The following is a 19,799-nucleotide window of genomic DNA, read 5'->3' as shown; positions in this document are numbered from 1 at the left end:
AGGTAACGGTGCGGCAGGGGAGGGGAGGGTCGTGGCCGGTCTGAGTGCAGGTATGCTTCCGTTAGGATTTTATTTGAGACGGAGATGTCACCATGAAAGGCATTCCGCCAATTGCACCGCAGATAAATATTTCCGTCAGAAAATTTGGATACAGTTCCTTTTGCCTTTGTGTAGTGTACTGTTGCTTTAGGGCATGGGTTTATACCTACTTTTTTACTAATATTATTTAATTGAATATTGTCCTTAAAAATGGCCAGCGGTGGGCCGGTTTATGCTGACGTCACCGCTGCGTCATTCAGTCGGCAACCAATGACGCGTCCGGTGGGCGGAGCCAAGCAGCCGGCTGGCGGGCCACGACTACCGAGAGCCGCTTTGCCGACTGAACGGGGCCGTATTTCCCGACATGGCTCTAATTGTTGTCGTACATAACCTTACGTACATTGATGAAAAATAATTACACCATGTCAAAACTGACATTTTGAACTCAATATAGCCACAAAGCCCTGCAGCTCTTACGCCACTGAGCCGGCTGTCAGAGCCAAACTACTTTGCCTACTTGTCTTTTATCTTACCATATCTACTTTGAATATTTTAAAAACAAAACGTCATTATCTTGATTCCCTTAGCAGATAAAGCTGTTAAGGTTGAACACGGTTTCGGCGTAGAAACGTATCATTCAGTGGCGGACAGGCCGGCTGAGCGGCGAACAGACTCCCCATGTCCTCGTGTTCGTATTATTGTATACGAACTGTTATTGTGTGTATCTTGAGCCTATGAAAAATTCGTGTTTGTAACAATACAGGCTATTGTTCCCGGCATGGCAGCATCCCCTTGTGATGTCTCGGCCGGGCGAGCCCTACGTTCTCGGGTTCCTTCCTCATGTATGTATACCATATACCCATCCTCTATGCTGTACTCTGGAAGGCAGGGAGAGGGAACCCCCAACAGGTGGGTTGAACAGGTGGGTTGAACCCCCAACAGGTGGGTTGAACGGGTCTGATGTTCATATATATATATATATATATATATATATATATATATATATATATATATATATATATATATATGCCAATGAGTCTGCACTTAATACTGGAGAGCACATCGCCAAGAACCAAAAAATTGGGTGAAAACAAATGGCTCGCTGTGATGTTATCCCTGACTGATTGCAATATAGTTAACAGCACGTGTAACTACATCAATTGTTGATGATATTTTGAAAACCACACGTGACAATCTTGATTCGTGTAGCAGAGAGATGTTTTAGTTTAACACGGTTTTGGCGAGAAAACTTACCGCTCGGTGTCAGCAGGAAAATTATGGTGAAAAGAAAAGGCTCGCTGTGGCTTTATACGTCACAGATTGCAATGTGGTTCACAGCACGTCAAGCTGCATCAATTTCCTATGATATTTTGAAAACAACACCTAATTATCTTGAATCGCTGAGAAGAAAGTGATGTTTAAGTTGAAAGGTTTTTCTTATGAAATTATCCTAAAAATAATAAAGTGTCCGGCCACTACAGAAAACCACCCGGCGGCAATAACTTCGTCGCGGGCAGCGCAAACAGGCGCGTAAACACCACTGGGGACACTGGGGACCGGTCCCCAGTAACTTTCGGGTTACTGGGGACCGTCCCCAGTAAAACCGACGACCTCTTCAATTTGTTTAGCCAAATATTGTCTCTAGATCGACGTGAATAGTGATATGCAGGCAACGGAAGCCATTTTAAGAATGTCTTTCGACCATACATTTTTATGTTCATAGTTAGACTTCGTTTGTTTGCCAACAAAACAAGTTCCCTCTAAGACACCTAAAATATGTACAAAGGAACCGAAGTTAACCCGCGCCGGGCCTGGGGGTTTTTGGCACACCTGTTCGTGCATCTTTTCCGCACATGTTGTGAAAATTCAGACCCAGGTCGCCTTAGGTCAGGTCACCAGGTCACGCCAAGTGACCTCACCTCAGAAAAAATAAGAATGCTCGTCATAGCTACACCGATTGATGGATTGCCTTGAAACGTTCAGCGATTTATAAGAGCAACAGTATCTATAAAATGTATATCTCGGAATTTTGATGTCGTTGACCTAAGGTCAGGTCAATTTTGCGGCCTGTCCATTATAAGTCAATGGGAGAAAATTGAAAAGCGTCTGTTTTGCACGAACGCCATTCTAGACACTCTCAAACATCGAGATGTAGGTAAAATTGACACACTGAACCGGAAAATGGCAACTGTGACCCCTTGTTATGTCCCCGAGGTCATCTCAGGTCACGAACAGAATCTAACAGTTTGTCGCTAATAACTTCTGATAGAGGCATGCTAGAGCGCTGAAAACGCCTTAGATGTGTTCGGCTCGACGTTGTGGATCGACTGATATGCAACATGACCTTTTTCGGTCAGGTCATGATCTTGACCTGAGGTCAAATTTTCAAGTTGACCTTTCAAGGTCAAATTATAATTCATTCGACGCGTCTCGACGAGAGGAACACGATGCTGGCAAAAGAAATGTCATGGCTGATTTGAGTCAAAAGTTATCGCCGAAAAAAACGCTTTCGTAAAAACGGCTATTTTTGGAGTTATTGCCCTTTGGAGGCTAAGCCGTTGACCTGAGGTCAAATCTGAGAACATTACTCAGAAAGGCCTGTAAAAGGGCTATCGAATGCGCTTTTCCGCGGCGCTGTAGCTCTATCGGTTCCCGAGATAGCCTTGGCAGTTTCCAAAATGTTGAAATAGTCAACATTTTACCTTTGGTGACCTCTGGTGACCTGACCTTTGACCTGACCCAAAAAATGACCGAAGTGTTTTCGTCCTTATTTCGGACGTTCTTTCGATTGCCGCTTACCGCGTGTCGCTACGTGGCCCAGGAGCCGAGTTAGAGGGGGGGGGGGGTGTTCAGACTCCCCCCGGCCCGGCGCGGATTCTCAGAGCACCGGCCCGGCGCGGGTTAACCGACAGATCGATTTATTTTTATCTTTTTTTTTTGATAGATTTTATGCTTAACAACTTTCCAACCACCCTACGTTCCTATATCGCCTCACATCTAAATATAATATTCGGTCTTTGCGGCCCTCCATTTGGTCCCCAGTAACTTCAGACTCGTGGTTACGCGCCTGAGCGCAAATCTGCATGACAGCCGGATTCCGCTCACTAACGCTTTTACTGTAGCGGCGCGGAGCGCCCAACGACTAATGCCGCCGTGCGGGTGGCAACTCACCAGCGCCGGGGCGAACACATACGGCTCGGGCGGCGCAGATCTGTATACCGGCCAGCCACTGCTCAGTGCTCACTAATGCTTTTACGCAAGCAGCGCGGCGCTGCAACCGATATTATATGTAACTTTTTATGCCTAAAAAGGAATGCTGCAAATGCTCCACTAGGCCATGCACTGGGTGCAGCTGTGTAAAGCATGGACGGCAATGCACCAGCTGCCGCTTTGGTGAGCGGTTTCCAAACAGAAAAGGAAGCAGCGGCACAGAAACGGATGACCTCGCCGACTTCATAGCTGACCTCAAGCGTCATGGCCGAGGCCGAGTGCTTCCTCACATACCAAAAAGTGCACGCATTGCTGTCGCCGACACGCTAGCACAGTGTATCACAACTGTGATAACTGATGGCTCACCTAGGGCTTGGAAGTCATTTCTCAGCTTCGCCTACGCAGTCATCAAAGCACCTAAGACGCGAAGAAACGAAGTACGCCATAAAACGCTTACAGCTGCAATTCGCGAGAACATCGCCAACTTCGCGAATGATGACCTCTCCAAGAAGGACGGCAGCCGTCCAGCAGCATCTCGCTGCAAAACGAGCGACACTAATGCTGATCTCTCCAGACACGTGTCGTCAAAGCTGGCTGACGGCGACCTGCGAGGAGCTCTGCGAATCATTACCTCAGACGACTCATTCGCGAGCCCTACCGTTGAAGTAATTGAAAGCATCGCCGACAAACATCCTGAGCCGCCTCCTGATCTCCGCAATCTCGAGCCACCTGATGCCAGCACAGCCTCACTGGTTGCGACTGAAGCCGATGTCTTAAAGGCGATCAGCTCGTTCCCTCGAAGCTCGAGCGCTGGCCTGGACGGTATCCGACCAGCTCACCTGCAATGCCTTGTGGCTAAGCCCACCGCCGAGGCTGGAGCGCGACTTCTCACAGCGCTTACAGCTCTGACGAAACTCGCACTCAGCGGCCGGATCCCGGAATTCGCTCTGCGGGCTTTCTTCGGTGCCTCCTTGATAGCGCTGCGGAAGAAAACGGGAGGCCTGCGGCCGATTGCCATCGGTAGCGTCTTCAGGCGAATTGCTGCTAAAGTGGCAGCCAACAGTGTGTCCAGACGCATCGGGACCGAGCTGAGACCCACCCAACTTGGGGTTGCAACGCGCAATGGGTGCGAAGCTGCTATTCACGCTGTTCGAGCCTTTGTGAAGCACGCCGTAAGCTCAGCCCAGCCCACGGCCATCATCAAACTTGACGTCAGCAACGCCTTCAACTCCGTAAGGTGGGACACCATGCTCGAAACCGCTCGCGCCAGAGTACCTTCCATCTACCCGCTCATCTGGCAAGCATATGCAACTGCGTCACCGCTATACATCGGAGATTCGAAGGTCTGGTCCCGCGAAGGTCTGGTCAATGGCAGTAAGTGCGAGCTGGTTCTGCTGGGAGCCGACAGAGAGGTTTGGCAGCCAGATGCGCTGCTCAGACTAACAGATCTATTGCCTGACATCCGTCTGACGCGTCCCGAGGAACTACAGCTCCTTGGCGCACCAATCTGCAACGATCAAGTGAAGGCACAGCTCTTGACCGGGAAGCAGCTCGTCAACAAACTCGTGAGCCGAGTGCAGTGTCTCGAAGAAGCGCATCAAACATTCTATCTCCTGAAAAATTATGTGTGCGCACCACGTCTCCTGTACCTTCTCCGCAGCGCTCCTGCATTTCGTAGTGCAACAATCCTCTCAGAAATTGACGAGCTTGTTCGGCAAGGCATCACGGCTGTCACAAACGTGGCACTGCAAGGTGAATCATGGCGACAGGCTACTCTACCTGTGAGTCTGGGTGGACTTGGAATCCGGAGGGTCTCTGACTTAGCTCTTCCAGCATATATTGCATCGCTAAGATCCTCCGCTCCCCTGATCATGGACATCATCCCCAGCATGGCAGAGAGCATCGATCGGCTCGAGATATCGTTGCACCAACGGTGGAAAGTGGAGACTGGGCTCGAGCTCCCGGGCGCCTACGAACAGGGTCGGCAGCGCGTTTCGGATCTAATAGCGGCAGCCGCTGAAGCTGCGAAGCTGCTCGAGGGTAGTCCCGATTAGTGATGTCAATCGGTTACCAAAATTTCGGTATACCGATACCGAACCAATACCGATTCGGTATTCGGTATTTTATACCAAAAGCATTTGGTATTTTGTCGGTATTATTAAAGTCAACTACTGTCATAAAAAAATTGAAAACATTTTTTATAAACCTTCTGAACTCAAATTTGATTTGCTAAATGACATTGGATGAAGAAAAAGGACAATCATGACACATTTCTCCCAAATGCATGTGATGTCATAAGAAATGGGCAAACACGTTAACTGTAACATCAAACACATCAGTCTACCAATGTTAAATGGCAAGTTATCAGTGCTAGCAAATTCCAATACCATGAGGATAATCATCTTACAAAAAAAACTAATGTGCAAGACATAAACATGTATCAATGTTTAACTCACTGTATACTGGAAAACATACTTCAACTACCTTACTCAAAATTTCCCAAGCATTCATTACTAACAAATTTGACTTTGTTTTGATGAGTCTGTGATTGATCTTGACCTTGTCTTGCTCTCCATTTCACTGCAATGCAGTTACATTATCCAAAAGCCAAAACCCTGTTTTTATAGCACTAGCTTCACCATTATCATCTAATATTGAAGGCAGCATTTATCACTTTATCATCACCCCACAAATTCTCAACTTCGCTCAACTGCAAAAAGATCCTGTGGAAAATTTATTTTCTTTAATTAGTGTTCTCTTTCCTGCTCTCCTCAACAGATAGAAATCGCTAGCAATGTAATCAAAAGCATTCCTAAAATATAATTGGGTCTTGGCTTGATTCGCAAATAGCAGTTTAAAAACTGAACACAACTAAGAACTTGATAATGTCGCAGCTGCGCCAAAACCCGATGTACCTCAATAGCTAATTAAAAATGATTGAGCAAATTTGTTTTTCTGGTTCTTCATTTTTTATCAATAACAGCCTACAATCTTTCTTAAATTAATTTTAAGATGCCAAAATATGAACATCATATTAATAACTTAAGTGTTCTTAAGCAAAAAAGAAAAAAACTTTGTTTTATGCAGTTCCGTGCGTTTCGTGCCTAAATGCAAATGGCCGCCGCCTGCAAGGCTGCCATTGTGGAAGGCAAAAGGGATGCCACGTGACACGTGTCAATGATTCTGTAAAATTATGGACATTTTACTTAGCTTTCATCACGATATCATTACAGTGGTGTCTGCTATCTATCAGTGTGCCTCGTAAGTAATTATTTATCAAGATTTGTTGTGTTAAACATTTGTTTATGATGAAAAATTGGCTGCGTCACTATCGTCACCATTGCCATCGCTACTTGAGTTGAACTGTAGGTATCATGGATTTTGTTTACATTAATGGTATAGCCCAGCCCATCATTGTTATTTGGTTACCATTTTTGGATCATGATAACACACGTAACCCTGCCTTGACTGGACCTGAATTAAGTGACTTGAATTGAAACTTGAAAGGACGTTTGATGGTTCAGGCATGGATGAGATTCAGGGTTCAAGTTCTTGTCCTATATCACCTCATGCAGATGACTTGAATCCACATCCCAGTTAAGTTACTGACCTGAATTTTTGTTCATAGTTACACAATACAGTTATTTTTTGCAGTGCAAATAATTTAGAGATTTCCTGACTTGTTTTGCTTGCCTTATTTAAAAGTATTACCTTTCAATGCTTATCATTTGTTTTGAAAAAGTTTGAAGCATTTGTTTGATGATTCCCTGAATTCGGTACCTAGTCGGTATTTCACCCTATTTCTGCAAATCGGTTCGGTTTTGGTATACTCTCAGTGGTTTTGGTCGGTATCGGTTTGGTATTGGTTTCCAAAATTTCTGAAATTGACATCACTAGTCCCGATGACAGACACCGTGCCCGACTTCACGCAGCAGCGCAGCCGCACTCCGGTGCATGGCTGAACGCACTGCCAGTGCCGAGCCTCGGAACACTTCTCGACCATGAAACTCTCAGAGTAGCTGTTCTCTTCGAGTCGGCGCTCCGGTATGTGCTCCTCACCACTGCCGGTGCGGATCCACCGTCGACACCCTGGGGCTGCACTCGCTGTCTTGCCAACTGAGTGCGGGCCGTCTGCCGCGACACTCCGCGCTGAATGATGTCATTAACCCTCGCCCATGTAGGGGGGGGGGGGTTGGGGTTGGTGCAACCCCCCCCCCCCTGAGGTTTTTCTTAGCTACACGCCGAACCGTTTCAGATAGCCTGCTCAAATTTTCAGTACCCTATGGGGCATCCTTTGCGCAACTTTTGGTATTTTTTTTGTCAAGGTCATGTCAGGTCACGGAGTTATGACGTCATAAAGGGAACAACCTCCGGCCAGATTTACGCTAAATTGGAGATTGCTTCACATTGGTATAAATGCCGACTGACCTGACACACTGATGGATTGTTTTAGAATCATAACTGGCTGATTTGACATTGGCACAATGTCCGTTGACCTTTTCAAGGTTACTTAAGGTCAAGGTCAGGTCAGTGACCTCGGTTGACCTGTAATGACTTCTTGCACTTGTATGCCTTTTCGGGGTATTTTGATGCCCTGAATTCGAATTTGCTATCCATTTCAGGCATCGTCGGTTGTTTCTTGTAGTTCATTTTGGGTCAGGGTCAGGTCAGTGACGTCACATGCCTGACGTGACCCAATGCACAAATGACCTTGCAGACTTCCGATGCTCCCAACGCATCATTTTTAGAGTTATGACATCGAAATACACACCAAACGATAGAGAATTGATCAAGGATCACGATAGTGTAGGTTTCTAGTCGATATCTCTTACCGTTTTGCCGCAATCGGCGCGGAAATCTGAAAAAGCTAGATTTTTCCGAAAATTTGACCTTTGACCGGTCACAAGTAGGTCAAATGTTGACCTAGGACCAAAAATATACCACCAATCGCGAGATCTCGTTGAGAGCAATCCGTTGGTCTTTTCCGCTAAGCTCTACGACGCTCCGTTTTCAAACGCCAGGGGGGTCGCACCAACCCCCCCCCCCCCTGCATGGGCGAAGGTGGCAAAACACCGTTTACGGGCGAGGGTTAACACGCGCCCTGCACAGCGCAGGCATGCCATCAGTGCTGGAACCAACAGGCCTTGATCGCGGCGACGGCCGGCGCCCGGATGGGATGACCACCTTCCCCTTCACCGAAGGCAAGTGCCTTATATGGGACAGCACCTGCGTCGATACATACGCCAGCTACATCATCGGTAAATCGGCGGTCCATGCAGGAGCTGCAGCAGAAGCCGCCGAAAGCCGGAAGAGGCGCCGCTATGGAGCGCTTGAAAGGCGTTTCAAGTTCCAGCCCATCGCCGTCGAAACGAGTGGCTCACTGGGACAGTCCACTGTCCAGTTCTTGAAGGACGTAGGTCGGCGAATAGCACGTGAAAGCGGCGACAGGAGGGCTACAGAGTACCTCTTTCAGCGAGTGTCGCTTGCTGTGCTCCGTGGTAACGCCACGTCAATCCTCATGGGAGCAGCCCACACAACTGGAAGCAGCATCGAGCCCAACGACAAGGACGACACCAACTGACAAGCTGGGGGCAGTGAAAAATCGTGTGAATCGAGAAACAGGAACGACCACGAATGCTTACTCGATACGCATGACGACAAAGGCTCCGATATTGCTGTGAACGACCTCGTCACGATCCTAACAGATACCGAAACCCCTTCTCTGATGATAGAGACGGAGCAGCTTCCTAGGTCGACAGACCTTCTGAAAAAGTATCGCGAGCTCTATCAGGAAATGCGGGCACAGTTTATTGCCCAGGGCCTGGACCGTGACCCAATTTCTGACCCTGAACTAGCGAGATACCTGTCTCGTGGGGGCAAAGGGAGCAAATAGGGGAATGGAGATGGGAGCGTTTTTTTTTTTTTTTTAACTGCACTGTGTACAATGCGTGACCTGTCAAGTATGTATTTGAATATACGTCCCGTTTATGCAACCGATTAATTTCACCGCGCAGGCGGCCGCTCACCAGCGCCCGGGCAAACCGATACGGCTCAGGCGGCGCGAATCAAAATGCCACCTAAAAGCCACCCTTTTGTCTGGTGGGCCAAATGGTTTTCACGCCGAAAGTGTGCTCAACATTAACATCTGTCTCTGCTAAACGAATCAAGATAATCAGGTGCCTAGACGGGCTGTTAACTACACTGCAATCAGTAACCTATAAGAAAGAACACATTGAGACCTTTGCTCCAAATTTTCCTGCTTGGGAACGTAACCTAGTGAAAATATCCTGCATGGTTGTCCTGTAGGACAATTCCTGCAGGCTTGTGTTAAAAGTTGTTACCAGGATCCTGCACAGAATCCTGCAGCGGACCTGCACAGAGTCCTGCAGGGAACCTGCACAGAATCATGCAGGGGGCCTGCACAGAATCCTGCAGGGGCCTGCACAGAATCTTGTAGGGAACCTGCACAGAATCCTGCAGGTGGCCTGTACAAAATCCTGCAGGGGCCAGCACAGAATCTTGCAGGGGGCCTGCACAGAATACTTCTGGGTGCCTGCATTATTCTTGCAGGGGACTTGCTAAGACGCCGCAGAAAATCATGAACGATACAAAGACAAATGTCTGGCATATCCTTGTATTAACCCGGCGGCCGCTGGGCCTCCGCGCCACCCGCCGGCCGCTGGGGGGGGGGGGCATATAGTTGCCCCCCCCCCACCCCTTTTACTTCTGCGACGATATCGTCGCAACGCGAAGAGATAGAGAAGCGAAACTTTGCACACATCTTCCTGAATACCTAGCCGAGGTTGTGTCCAAATTTGGTGTCGATCCCATTTGAAATGACGTCACAGTGACGTCATAAGTGAAATTATAGATTTGCGGCTCTCATATTCCTCACGATACATCAGATATATGGGACCGAATATAAAGGGCCGATTATTGGTCAGGAACTAGATGGAAGTGTAGTTAGATGTTTTAGGATGACAGCAGGTGCTGTCTAGTTCATTTACAGTTGAGTTTCATGCTCAGCGTCATCAGAAACGGTCCATATCGGAAAACGACAAAACTTTATGACGTCACTGTGACGTCATCTTAGGTGCTACAAGCACCAAACTTTCCTCAAACATTGCCTAGGTATTCATTTGAAGCTATGCCAAGTTTCACGTTCGTAGCTCATCAGGTTTCGGAGATATTTCACAAAACGTAAAGGGGGGGGCAACTTTATGCCCCCCCCCCCAGCGGCTCGTGGGTTAACAAAATGTTCTGTGCACTCACAGCCAGTACACTTCCAGGTTCTAGTTGCACGTTGCACATTTTAGGCTGCAGCCTCGCGTGCGTCGACCGAACGCTTCGCCTTGTTGAGATCATTTATTTTCGCGGCGATAGTGCGCCTCACTTCGCTCCTCGTGAGGCCCGTATTCGTTTCCAGAAAGTCTAGGGAAAGAACATATTTGTATAAGAATCGCTTGTTCATAGCTTTGGAATCAAGTTCTGTGGTGAGGTTCAATGCAATGCTATTACATTACAAAAAATGGCAAGTGTATGGGATTATTTACTTCTTTAAGGATCACCTTCCACCGCGTCTTCGGGCGGTCGGCGCTACGACTAAGAAATGTGAAGGCTGGGAATGAGATACCATCATCACTGAGACTGGCAAATAGTGCGGGGACAATACTTATTACTCACCGATAAGGTCGTGCAGCTTATCCTGGTCCAGTGCCGGTCTAACATCAAGACCTGTCTGCCGGTATTTGTTTCCGTTACTCGGACGGCCCGTCATCGAAGACGCCCGAAGCACCGGTGTGGTAAAAACCACCATCAGAAGCTCCCGGACCGCTTTTTTTGGGTTGCTCCACGTGATCTTGTTCATAGTGGCGGCGGGCACTTTAGTCGCTGGTCCAATAGACACCTGCGTAAAATGTAAGTTCACTCAGAAATAGCTGGCACTGGCTATAACCAGCTGGCAATTAGTCTTATTGTAAACAATGGTCGTTCAGAGTATATGTAATTTAGTGATGGTATGACACTCTGTATACGAATAATATTTCCACCTTTTAAACAAACAACACAAAGTTCGTCTTAAACAGATAGAAATGCGTTACCATTTCGGGGCCATCGCGCCGCAAAGGTTGGTCCGGGCGGGTGGACGGGACCGAGCTCGACGCCGCTGCGTCCTGAGCTGGCGTCACCACTGCGCTTCTGCACACATCAGAAGAATCCGCCTGCTGAAGGATAATCATTTGCATATTAAGATGTCATGCAAAAATGCCACTGAATCTTGTTGGTCTTCCTTTGCATTCAGCTACACCCCATACACGTGAGCAGACACCTTTATTTGAAGGCTGGCTTCTCGTAGTGCCTCAGCGATTTACAAAGAATAGTAAAGAAACTATAACATTTATCCGATACAGGTAACACAATGCTACCAACCTTAAACTTGTATGTAAAAAGTTTTTTTTAGCCCCTCATCGCACAGGAATAATCACAAAAAAATGGTACGGAACCTTCCCAGCTGATCTCATGGGGCACTCTTATAATGCTCCCAGCTGATCCCATGGGGCTATGAAATCTAAGGGCTAGTAGTTAGGGCTTTTATTTAGTAAAGACTTTGTAATTGCTCAATCCCTCCTCCGGCAAACTAACCCTGGTCGCCAAAAAGGTCCTGTTTTCCTCCAGCCAGATGACTGCGTCCTCCAGGCGCCGCACAACTTCATCGATTTCTGGAAGCATCGTCGAAAGCAGATATCAGATAGCTGTACATTCTTATTAAGGATGCTTCAGTGACCAAATCCTCAATCGAATCTGAATCAAATGACAAAATAGCGAAATTCCGGCATACTCCATCATTGCCAACCAGCAGGCGTCGCATTTGCGATTGCATCGTAATTGCGAAGGCTGCTCAACAGGACAGCACATAAGATTTAAGCTAAGCATGCTTCATGAACTTACTGGTGCCACTGGCCATGACCTCCTGCACCCTGGTAAGCTGTTTTCGCAAACTATCCACATCGTGCTGCAGCCCCTCGATCGTCTCCTCCTTTTCTTGGCATCCAGCACACTCCTGTAAAAATGTAGTGCTTTGCTCACAAACATTAACCCGCGCCCCAGTGGCGGTCTCAGCCAGCTTCGCCCTAGTGGGGGGGGGGGGGCATATGTTACCACCCACCTCTAACTCAAAAACTAAGAGGGCTAGAAAGACGCGGTAAAAAGCAGTCGATAGCCCTCAATGCGTACGTTTGAAAGTATTGTCTGTTATGGAGTTATTAGCAAAACACGTTTCGTAACTTTCGCTGTCATATGACCTTATAGTCATTTTTCATCTTGAGCAATATTGGGGTCACCAGGGTCATCAAAGGTCAAAAGTTGCCAATGGTCATTATATTTTTCAGAAAACATGCCGTTATCTCAGGAACTATGGTAGCTAGAAAAACGCATCGAAAAGCAAACGATAGCTCTTGAACTCTTTTTTTTTAAAGGTCATTATCAAAATTTACCTCAGGTCACGGGTTTAGCCTCCAGAGAGCAAAAACTCGAAAAATAGCTGTTTTTACGAAAATTGTTTTTCGACAATAACTTTCGACAACAAAAAGCCAGGACATTTCTATTGCCAGAATCGTGTTCCTCTCGCCAAGACGCGTCGAATGAACTATAATTTGACCTTGAAAGGTCAACTTGAAAATTTGACCTCAGGTCAAGGCCATGACCTGCCCGGAAAAGGTCATGTTGCATATCAGTCGATGCGTCTCGGCAAGACAAACACAATGAGACCAGCGAGTTATTGGCAAAAATCTGTTTGTAGCCTCAAATGACCTCGGATGACCTTTCTAGAGGCTATCAGCAAAAATGACACCTTGGTCATCACGGGTGGTCCAAATCATTGTGATTCTGAAATATTTGGACTGTTCCTATGCGTACACACGGATCTAGAGGCATTTTCATTTTTCTCCATTGACTTGTAATGGAAAGGTCACGCCACTGACCTGACCTTAGGTCACGGATATAAAAAAAAAATCCGAGATAAACAAATTGTAGGCGCCCATAACATCATGCAATTCACCAAGTTTAAAACCTTTCTGACAAACACTGCAGGCTGGACATGATTGCAAACTTTTTTAGGCTTGGTCAGTTAACTTGACCTGGTGACCTGACCTGACATGACCTGGGGTCAAAAATTTCACACATTGTCCAAAATTGATGTACCAAAAGCTACCCCAAGGGGCACGGCGCTACGCGCGGCGGTTTTTTAGTTACACGCAAAAAACGCGACAGGGTGGTAACATATGCCCCCCCCCCCTCTCGGGCGAAGGTTAATAGGCAAAGAACTAGCGAGCAGTTAAAATTAATGAGAGGAAAGTCCACCGAAAGCATTATAAGAGTGCTCGTTTACCAGCAGATAGTTTGTAGAAATCCAAATCAAGGTGCAGAAGCACTTCTAGCATAACATATGACCATGTTGCATGTATTTACAAGGTCAATTGGACATAAGTGCACTGCAAACATTTCAATGTCTAGAACAGATGTGCATCAACATGTTTGAATGTTGGACAAAGGACCTGGCGCATACATGCATACAGTAATTGAGATTTGTGCCAGTAAATCATCTAATATAAACATAAAAGAAACACACAGACATCACAAAAATTGACCGACGGTCAAAAGCATTAATGATATAATATATATGGTTATGTCAACCCCCAACCTCACGCATACTATCGCAACTTTGATCTTACCTCCGCACTGTCCTCGACCTCGTCCAGGACGGCCAATGACTGCAGTCTCTTCTGGCGCTTCTGTTGCTGCTTTCTTGATGTCTGCAAATGACATAATTATGCTGCTCAATGCACCTTGATGAGCTGAACACATTGAGACTGCCCGAGCGCTGTAGGTATCTCTTGTCTGTTATGGAGTTATTAGCAAAACACGTTTCGTAACTTTCGCTGTCATATGACCTTACAATAATTTAACAGCAAACCTTGTGCTTTCTAGGAAGTCGAGGTTGGTTGCGATTGATTTCATTTTAGGTGGAATTAGCAATCAGATGTGCATTTGCGAAAAATGAGACTTAATATAGCTCCATTGACTATTCCCCATTCCCGTTCCCCATCGAGTTTGATGTGGAGGTTAGGAAATGGAACTGACCTAAGGTAACAAATTGAAGCAAGCCTAGTTCTCCTCATGACAACAAAGGTTGTTATTGACCATAAAAATAGCAAGAGAAATCATTGACAATGCAAGTTTTACTTACCCCTGATGTGGTTGCTTGATCATCATCATGCTGCCTTTTCCTCTTGATAGGGTCCTGTGGAGGTGAGGCCTCTCGCTGTCGCCTCTTATGGTCCAGTTGTTTCTTGGCTAGAACATTTTGCTTCCCTGCAAAAATAACCAAGTGGTGTGAGCCGTGAAATATCTTTGTGACCATTACACCTTAACCCGGCAGGCGGTGGGCCTACCAGCCACCTTCCGCGCGGTGGGGGGGGGGGGGCACTTTTTTGCCCCCCCCCCGTATCTCCGAAACTACTGGACGGATCCGGAAAATTCAAACGGCGTTCGATAGCCCTGTCAAATTTGTCGAGAGAAACCAAATTTCATTGACCTCGGGGTCACCGATGACGTCACAGGTCAGGTCAAAGATAAAATGTTTCACCGTTCACGGGGCTTCTAGGGAAAGCGCTATAACACCGAGTAAAACGCATTTTGTCGAAAATCAGCGATAAGGCGTCAGTTGTCTAGTACATATGTTGCTATTAGAGGTCACTGGTCATACCAGGTCAGGTCACAGGTCTGGTCACCAAAGGTCACCAAGGGTCACCACATGAGCCCAACTTTACTAAGGTTATGCGATGCATGTTTTATGGCCAGTTTTTAATTTCCAACTCAATGGTGTTGGTTATAAGACCATCAGGTACGGTTTAGGTCACTTTCTGGTGGAGGTCAGGTCAAGGTCAGGTCAAAAAAGGTCAAATTTCAAAGTTGATATTTTGCATAAAATGGGTATCGATTCGATGCAGCTCGTCACGGGGAGTCTAATGGTGGTCTTTGTTTTGCGTTACAAGGTCTAGAATTGCTAAAAATTGAGTTTGAAAATTTGACGTCATCAATTTTGAACAGTTTTTTTTCGCTATAACTTGGCCAAAAAAAAAGTATCGATCTCAAATTTGGTATGTAGATAGAAGGCGGTAGGGGCTATCACATATATTCCGGTTTTTTCGAAATTCAAAAAACTTTTTTGATTTTTTGGCTATTATATTCAAAAAATCTATTTTTGATTTTTGGGGGTCAAAATCCAAAAAAAATTCGAAAAACCGAAATAACAGTTTTGTAGCCCTTTTCATTCCACACCTTTTATGTCTGAAACATTTTTCTGTATCTCTAAAGCTGTAGGCCTGACAGCTCTTCCCGCGAAACCTTTTTTGGGTCGAAAATGGCAAAAATGACGTCACTCTGACGTCATTAGCGGCCAACCTATCATAGCCTTTGGAAAAATTTTTGGTCACCATGTGCGCTAGCTGCTCCCGGGAGGGTACTGAAAGTTTGGTGACGATCGGCGCAGCGGTTCTCGAGATATATCTAAAAAACTAAGGGGGGGGGGGGCAAAAAATGCCCCCCCCCCCACCGCCTGGAAGGTTAATTAACATTAGTTTTTATTGCAATCGGCCCAGCCGTTCTCGAGATCTGGAAGCGCCCCCTGCACGTGCGCACGTGCAGTAGCACCCTAACCGCAACACATGGGAATGCATTGCCTGGTGGGTGCCTACCTGTATATAAAGTTACAGCGAAACCGCCCCAGTAATTACCGAGTTATTGAAATGGGAACAAATTTGGCACCTCTCCTTTTTGCATTTTGCACGTGCAGTGGGGGTCACTCACATAGATCAAGAGTATCCGACGCAGGTACTTACCAATCTCCACTATGACTGCAGGATGAAATTCTCCAGCCCACTTCACCTCAACTCTGGAGCCAGCAGCCAGAGGACCCCTTCCTCTCACATGCTTCAGTCGGACTACATCCCATTTCACGGGTTCTTCCAGCCACTTGACGTACGCGTGGGTCGCCATCACGATAGTCGGACAAAAAATAAAGCGACTGACATATAAGACAAACTGCAAACAGCCTTAAACAACTTATCAATGAGATGTAACCCACGCCGCGACTGGCCTCAGCATTCGGTACGGTCCGGTCCTGTCACGTAGGTACCCTGCCCAGTGCCCATAACCCTGGCCGTCCCCTGTCCAATCCCGGCGTCTGCCCCCACGCTTCCGGGTCTCGGAGCCTGCCGGCGCGGCGGTTTCTGCGCCGAGCTGCGCCGCGTCGGACCGGCAGGAAGTGACCCCCCTCCCCCTCATCCATCAGCGGGACCGTTAGGGTTCACTGGCAGATGACACGGCACCGGTGGCCGCCCGCCGCGGCCGGGAGGGTCAGAGGGAGGGGGGAGGGTACACCAGGGGAGGGGAGGGAGGGTCCCGCCCGCGTCCCACCGTCAACACCTGACCCCGGACTGGGCGCGCGGGGAGAGCCAGACAGGGGAGGTAATCGACTTGATTAATTTAAACACACTTAAGCCCGGTTCCCACTGGGCCCGTCACCCGTCGAAACGGGCCCGTCGCCGTTGACGGGCCCGTTTACGGCCCGTCCCTGACGGGCTCAGTGGGAACCGGGCGGCGACGCCTCATGACGGGGCGCAACAGCTGACTGCGACGGGCCCGTCGCCGTCGGAGCCCGTTTCGGAGACATGAAAATATTCATGTTTTGGTGCGGAACGGGCCCGTTTTTCGTGTCGGTGCTTCTGTGTTCCTTCTCATTTTACGTGTAAATATGGTATGAACGAGGTTGTAGATGACTGAAAAACATGTAAAACTGATAAATTTCAGTAAAATAGCGTAGAATGTCGTACATTTTGAAGAAAAATTGTCGTTAAACTCCTCTGGTATTGCGCCGCTTTGGTACATATGTCGGTCTAGCCATGAGGACAATGCTCAAATTTAGCAGCTCGAACAGGAGTATTATACCCCCCCCGCGCCCCTCAGCACAATATTACATTACTGATCATCTAGCGGTTTGGATGGAAATGTGATGGTATTTTAGAGATAGTCAACTTGATTGAAGTGTGGTCATGGCTGGAAAATATTATGATAGTAGGTGTTTGAAATAATTAAAGCAAACCTGTAGTTGTCCGGTATGTTCACTTCACGTGCACACTGCACCAAACCTCTCGACAAACTGATCCCTCTCCGCCGGAAGGCGGTAAGGGGGACGCGGCCGCTCGGACAGACCCCCACAGCGAGACGCGGCACCGCCGCGTGGTCCGGGACGGCCCGCCGGACCCGGGACGGACTCCCCACAGCGAGCCGCCGCCGGCCAGCCGGCCGGGTGACATTCATAAGTACCAGAGTACCATTGTACCCAGGTTACACCGGGACCAAGGTTACACCGGGGCCCAGGTTACGTTCGGCCCCAGGATTTGAAGGGACCATGAAGACGCAAGTACCATACTGTGATTGGTCGTTGGCAGACGGGAATGACGTAATGCATCCATGTGGCGTCCGTGACGTTGACCAATAGGAGGGGCGGATACAAAGTTGGACCGCCTTGGTACACTACTTGGCAGTGTGCTTGGGATTGATTTTCTCGAGATTGAATTGAGGTAGCGCCGTCCATCGCCCGCCGCGGCGGCGCCCAGGCCCGAGGGTCATCCGGCGAGGCGGGAGGTAGCGTCCCTCGGACCCCCGCGCGGCGGTATAGCGTACTGCGGCGTCAAGAAGTGAAAATGACCCCTTGCACGAATTAGTGTTCGCAGCGGCTAACTTAAATTGCAGGAGGGGGAGGAGGCAGTGGCGTAGCCACGGATTTTTTAGTGTGGGGGGGGGGGTCGGGTTTCCGGTCTTCGTCTTGATGGGTAGAGGTGTTTTAGCCACACTCCGACTCCCGGTTTTTTCATGTGTTGAGAAAAACCTCGGCGCGCAGTGCCACGAAAGCAGCGGTATATCTGATTGTACATCACTTTTGCATCGTGCATAAAAATCAAGCACAGGCCACCTGAGGTCAGGTCACAATGTCATGTTCAGTTTTAAAGGGACCATCCCACCTTAACATTAGTTTTGAGTTGAGATAGCCAAGTTTGCGGCCAGGCTCAGAAACCACCATTTATCCTGGTCGCAACCCCCGCAGCTTTATGGTGTTCAAGAAATTTCTTCCCTTTACTTGCAGGGTGGGACCAGCGTAGTCCCTATCTCTTAACCATTAGCGGTTTCCTTGATGACGTCAGCAGTCATTTCAACGCCCGCCATTCCTTGAACCCGAGTTTTGCTGACCTTGAGCTCCCTTTTTTATCAACGTGAAATCCGTCGTCGGCGCTGAGAAAGCCTATTGCTTTTCATTTTAATTTGAATATTAGAAGATACCCACCACTGGAACTTGGACTGATATTATGCCAAGGCCGAAGATGATCAAGCTGCCTGCTATATCTGGAGCTTGGTGTTCAACTTCAACATGGAATAAAAAACAAAATATCAAAGCAAACTGGATATGGTACTGCAAGTTAAAGTCCAAAGAAATTTGAAGAGCTGACAATTGACATTAATTCTTTTCCTGCAAGGTTTCCATATGGAGATCACACCATGAAAATATTTTTGATGTTAACAGTTGAAAGGGGATTGATCTTCCAGTTTTGACGAAAGACGCTGCTGACTGTCTTTGGAAAAGGATGTCGGCATGAGGTGCAATTGTGCTTGTGAAGTGGTTATGACTGGTCTTTTCACAGTATTAAATTAAATGTGCCATTGCAGCCAAGTGTGTTATCATGTAAGGTAAAATCAAAACTACAATGTTGGTTTTACGAGCATTGAGAAGGCTGGTAGGTAACACCTGCCTGTGCTCGTAAATCATGCTGCCAAAGTATTCTAAATTAATTTTATCATACACTTTTATGTCCAGAATGGTTGCACTATTGTTTGGTATCATATTATTCCATGTAAATATGGTAGTGTAAAGCCCGACCAACATGTTACCAGATTTGAAGCTGTTACGTTACCTAAGTACCTGTTTTTTTACTGGTGTGGTGAATGTCACCTGGATTTTGTTTTGAGGTGCAGACCTAGTAACTCTGACTACATGGGTTTGAAGCTATTATCTATTCTGTTTTTACTGGCCTGGTGAATGGCGACTGATGTTGTCCGTGGATGGCACTGAAACAAATTTTGAGTGTCATGTACAGTGTTTTAATACAATGCTGAGGGCTGAAAGTTGTCTTGTTTAGAGTGGTGAAAGTTCAGGATATGCCAGCCACCATGGTGGGTCAGAGTTAATGTGTTGCAGTCAGTTCGGCTTCGGCAAGCACACGGATGGGCATACGCATCAAGACCTGCTCTGCCATACTTTCAGCCAATTTTACCTAGGTAAGTCTTTTCTTTTTTTCTGCCAAAAGCTATGACATTGTGAATTTCAGTGCTGTGGCCTGTGTGTAGCTTTCAGGAAAGCAATTCTAAATAAAGCTCTGATAAAGTGCAAAATCAGCAATGCAGCCCTCTATTACATTTTCTACAACATCTTACTTGTT

The 19,799-nt window shown here is 47.3% G+C and overlaps 1 protein-coding gene across 2 annotated transcripts; it reads right to left on the bottom strand.

Moving 5' to 3' along the window:
- Positions 1-10,382: 10,382 nt before the first annotated feature.
- Positions 10,383-17,534, bottom strand: LOC122385675 (early boundary activity protein 2-like). Of its 2 annotated transcripts, none has more exons than XM_043374120.1 (9): positions 17,518-17,534; positions 16,146-16,347; positions 14,492-14,616; positions 13,977-14,057; positions 12,196-12,307; positions 11,890-11,966; positions 11,349-11,471; positions 10,933-11,155; positions 10,383-10,680 (listed from the first exon to the last, which is right to left on the bottom strand). In XM_043374120.1, exons 2-9 carry the CDS (start codon positions 16,300-16,302, stop codon positions 10,562-10,564), a joined length of 1,017 nt encoding a protein of 338 aa, XP_043230055.1. In that variant the 5' UTR covers positions 16,303-16,347; positions 17,518-17,534; the 3' UTR covers positions 10,383-10,561. The 2 variants fall into 2 exon arrangements, with proteins under 2 accessions (XP_043230055.1, XP_043230056.1); XM_043374121.1 differs by having other exon boundaries at positions 11,349-11,468.
- Between the last annotated feature and the right edge of the window lie 2,265 nt (positions 17,535-19,799).

Source organism: Amphibalanus amphitrite, unplaced genomic scaffold (genome assembly GCF_019059575.1).
Source record: "Amphibalanus amphitrite isolate SeventyFive unplaced genomic scaffold, NRLGWU_Aamphi_draft 000227F_arrow, whole genome shotgun sequence".
In the NCBI taxonomy this organism is placed as follows: Eukaryota; Metazoa; Arthropoda; class Thecostraca; order Balanomorpha; family Balanidae; genus Amphibalanus; species Amphibalanus amphitrite.
The sequence above is the reverse complement of the archived record's forward strand: the minus strand, read 5'-3'. Positions and strand labels throughout refer to the sequence as shown.

Coding starts and splice junctions, on each gene's coding strand:
- LOC122385675 (XM_043374120.1), bottom strand. CDS start 16,302: ATGGCGACCCACGCGTACGTCAAGTGGCTGGAAGAACCCGTGAAATGG. Junction 11,156..11,348: donor GGCGCGATGGCCCCGAAATG/GTAACGCATTTC, acceptor CATTTTACGCAG/GTGTCTATTGGACCAGCGAC. Junction 10,681..10,932: donor TAAGCTGCACGACCTTATCG/GTGAGTAATAAG, acceptor TTCTTTCCCTAG/ACTTTCTGGAAACGAATACG.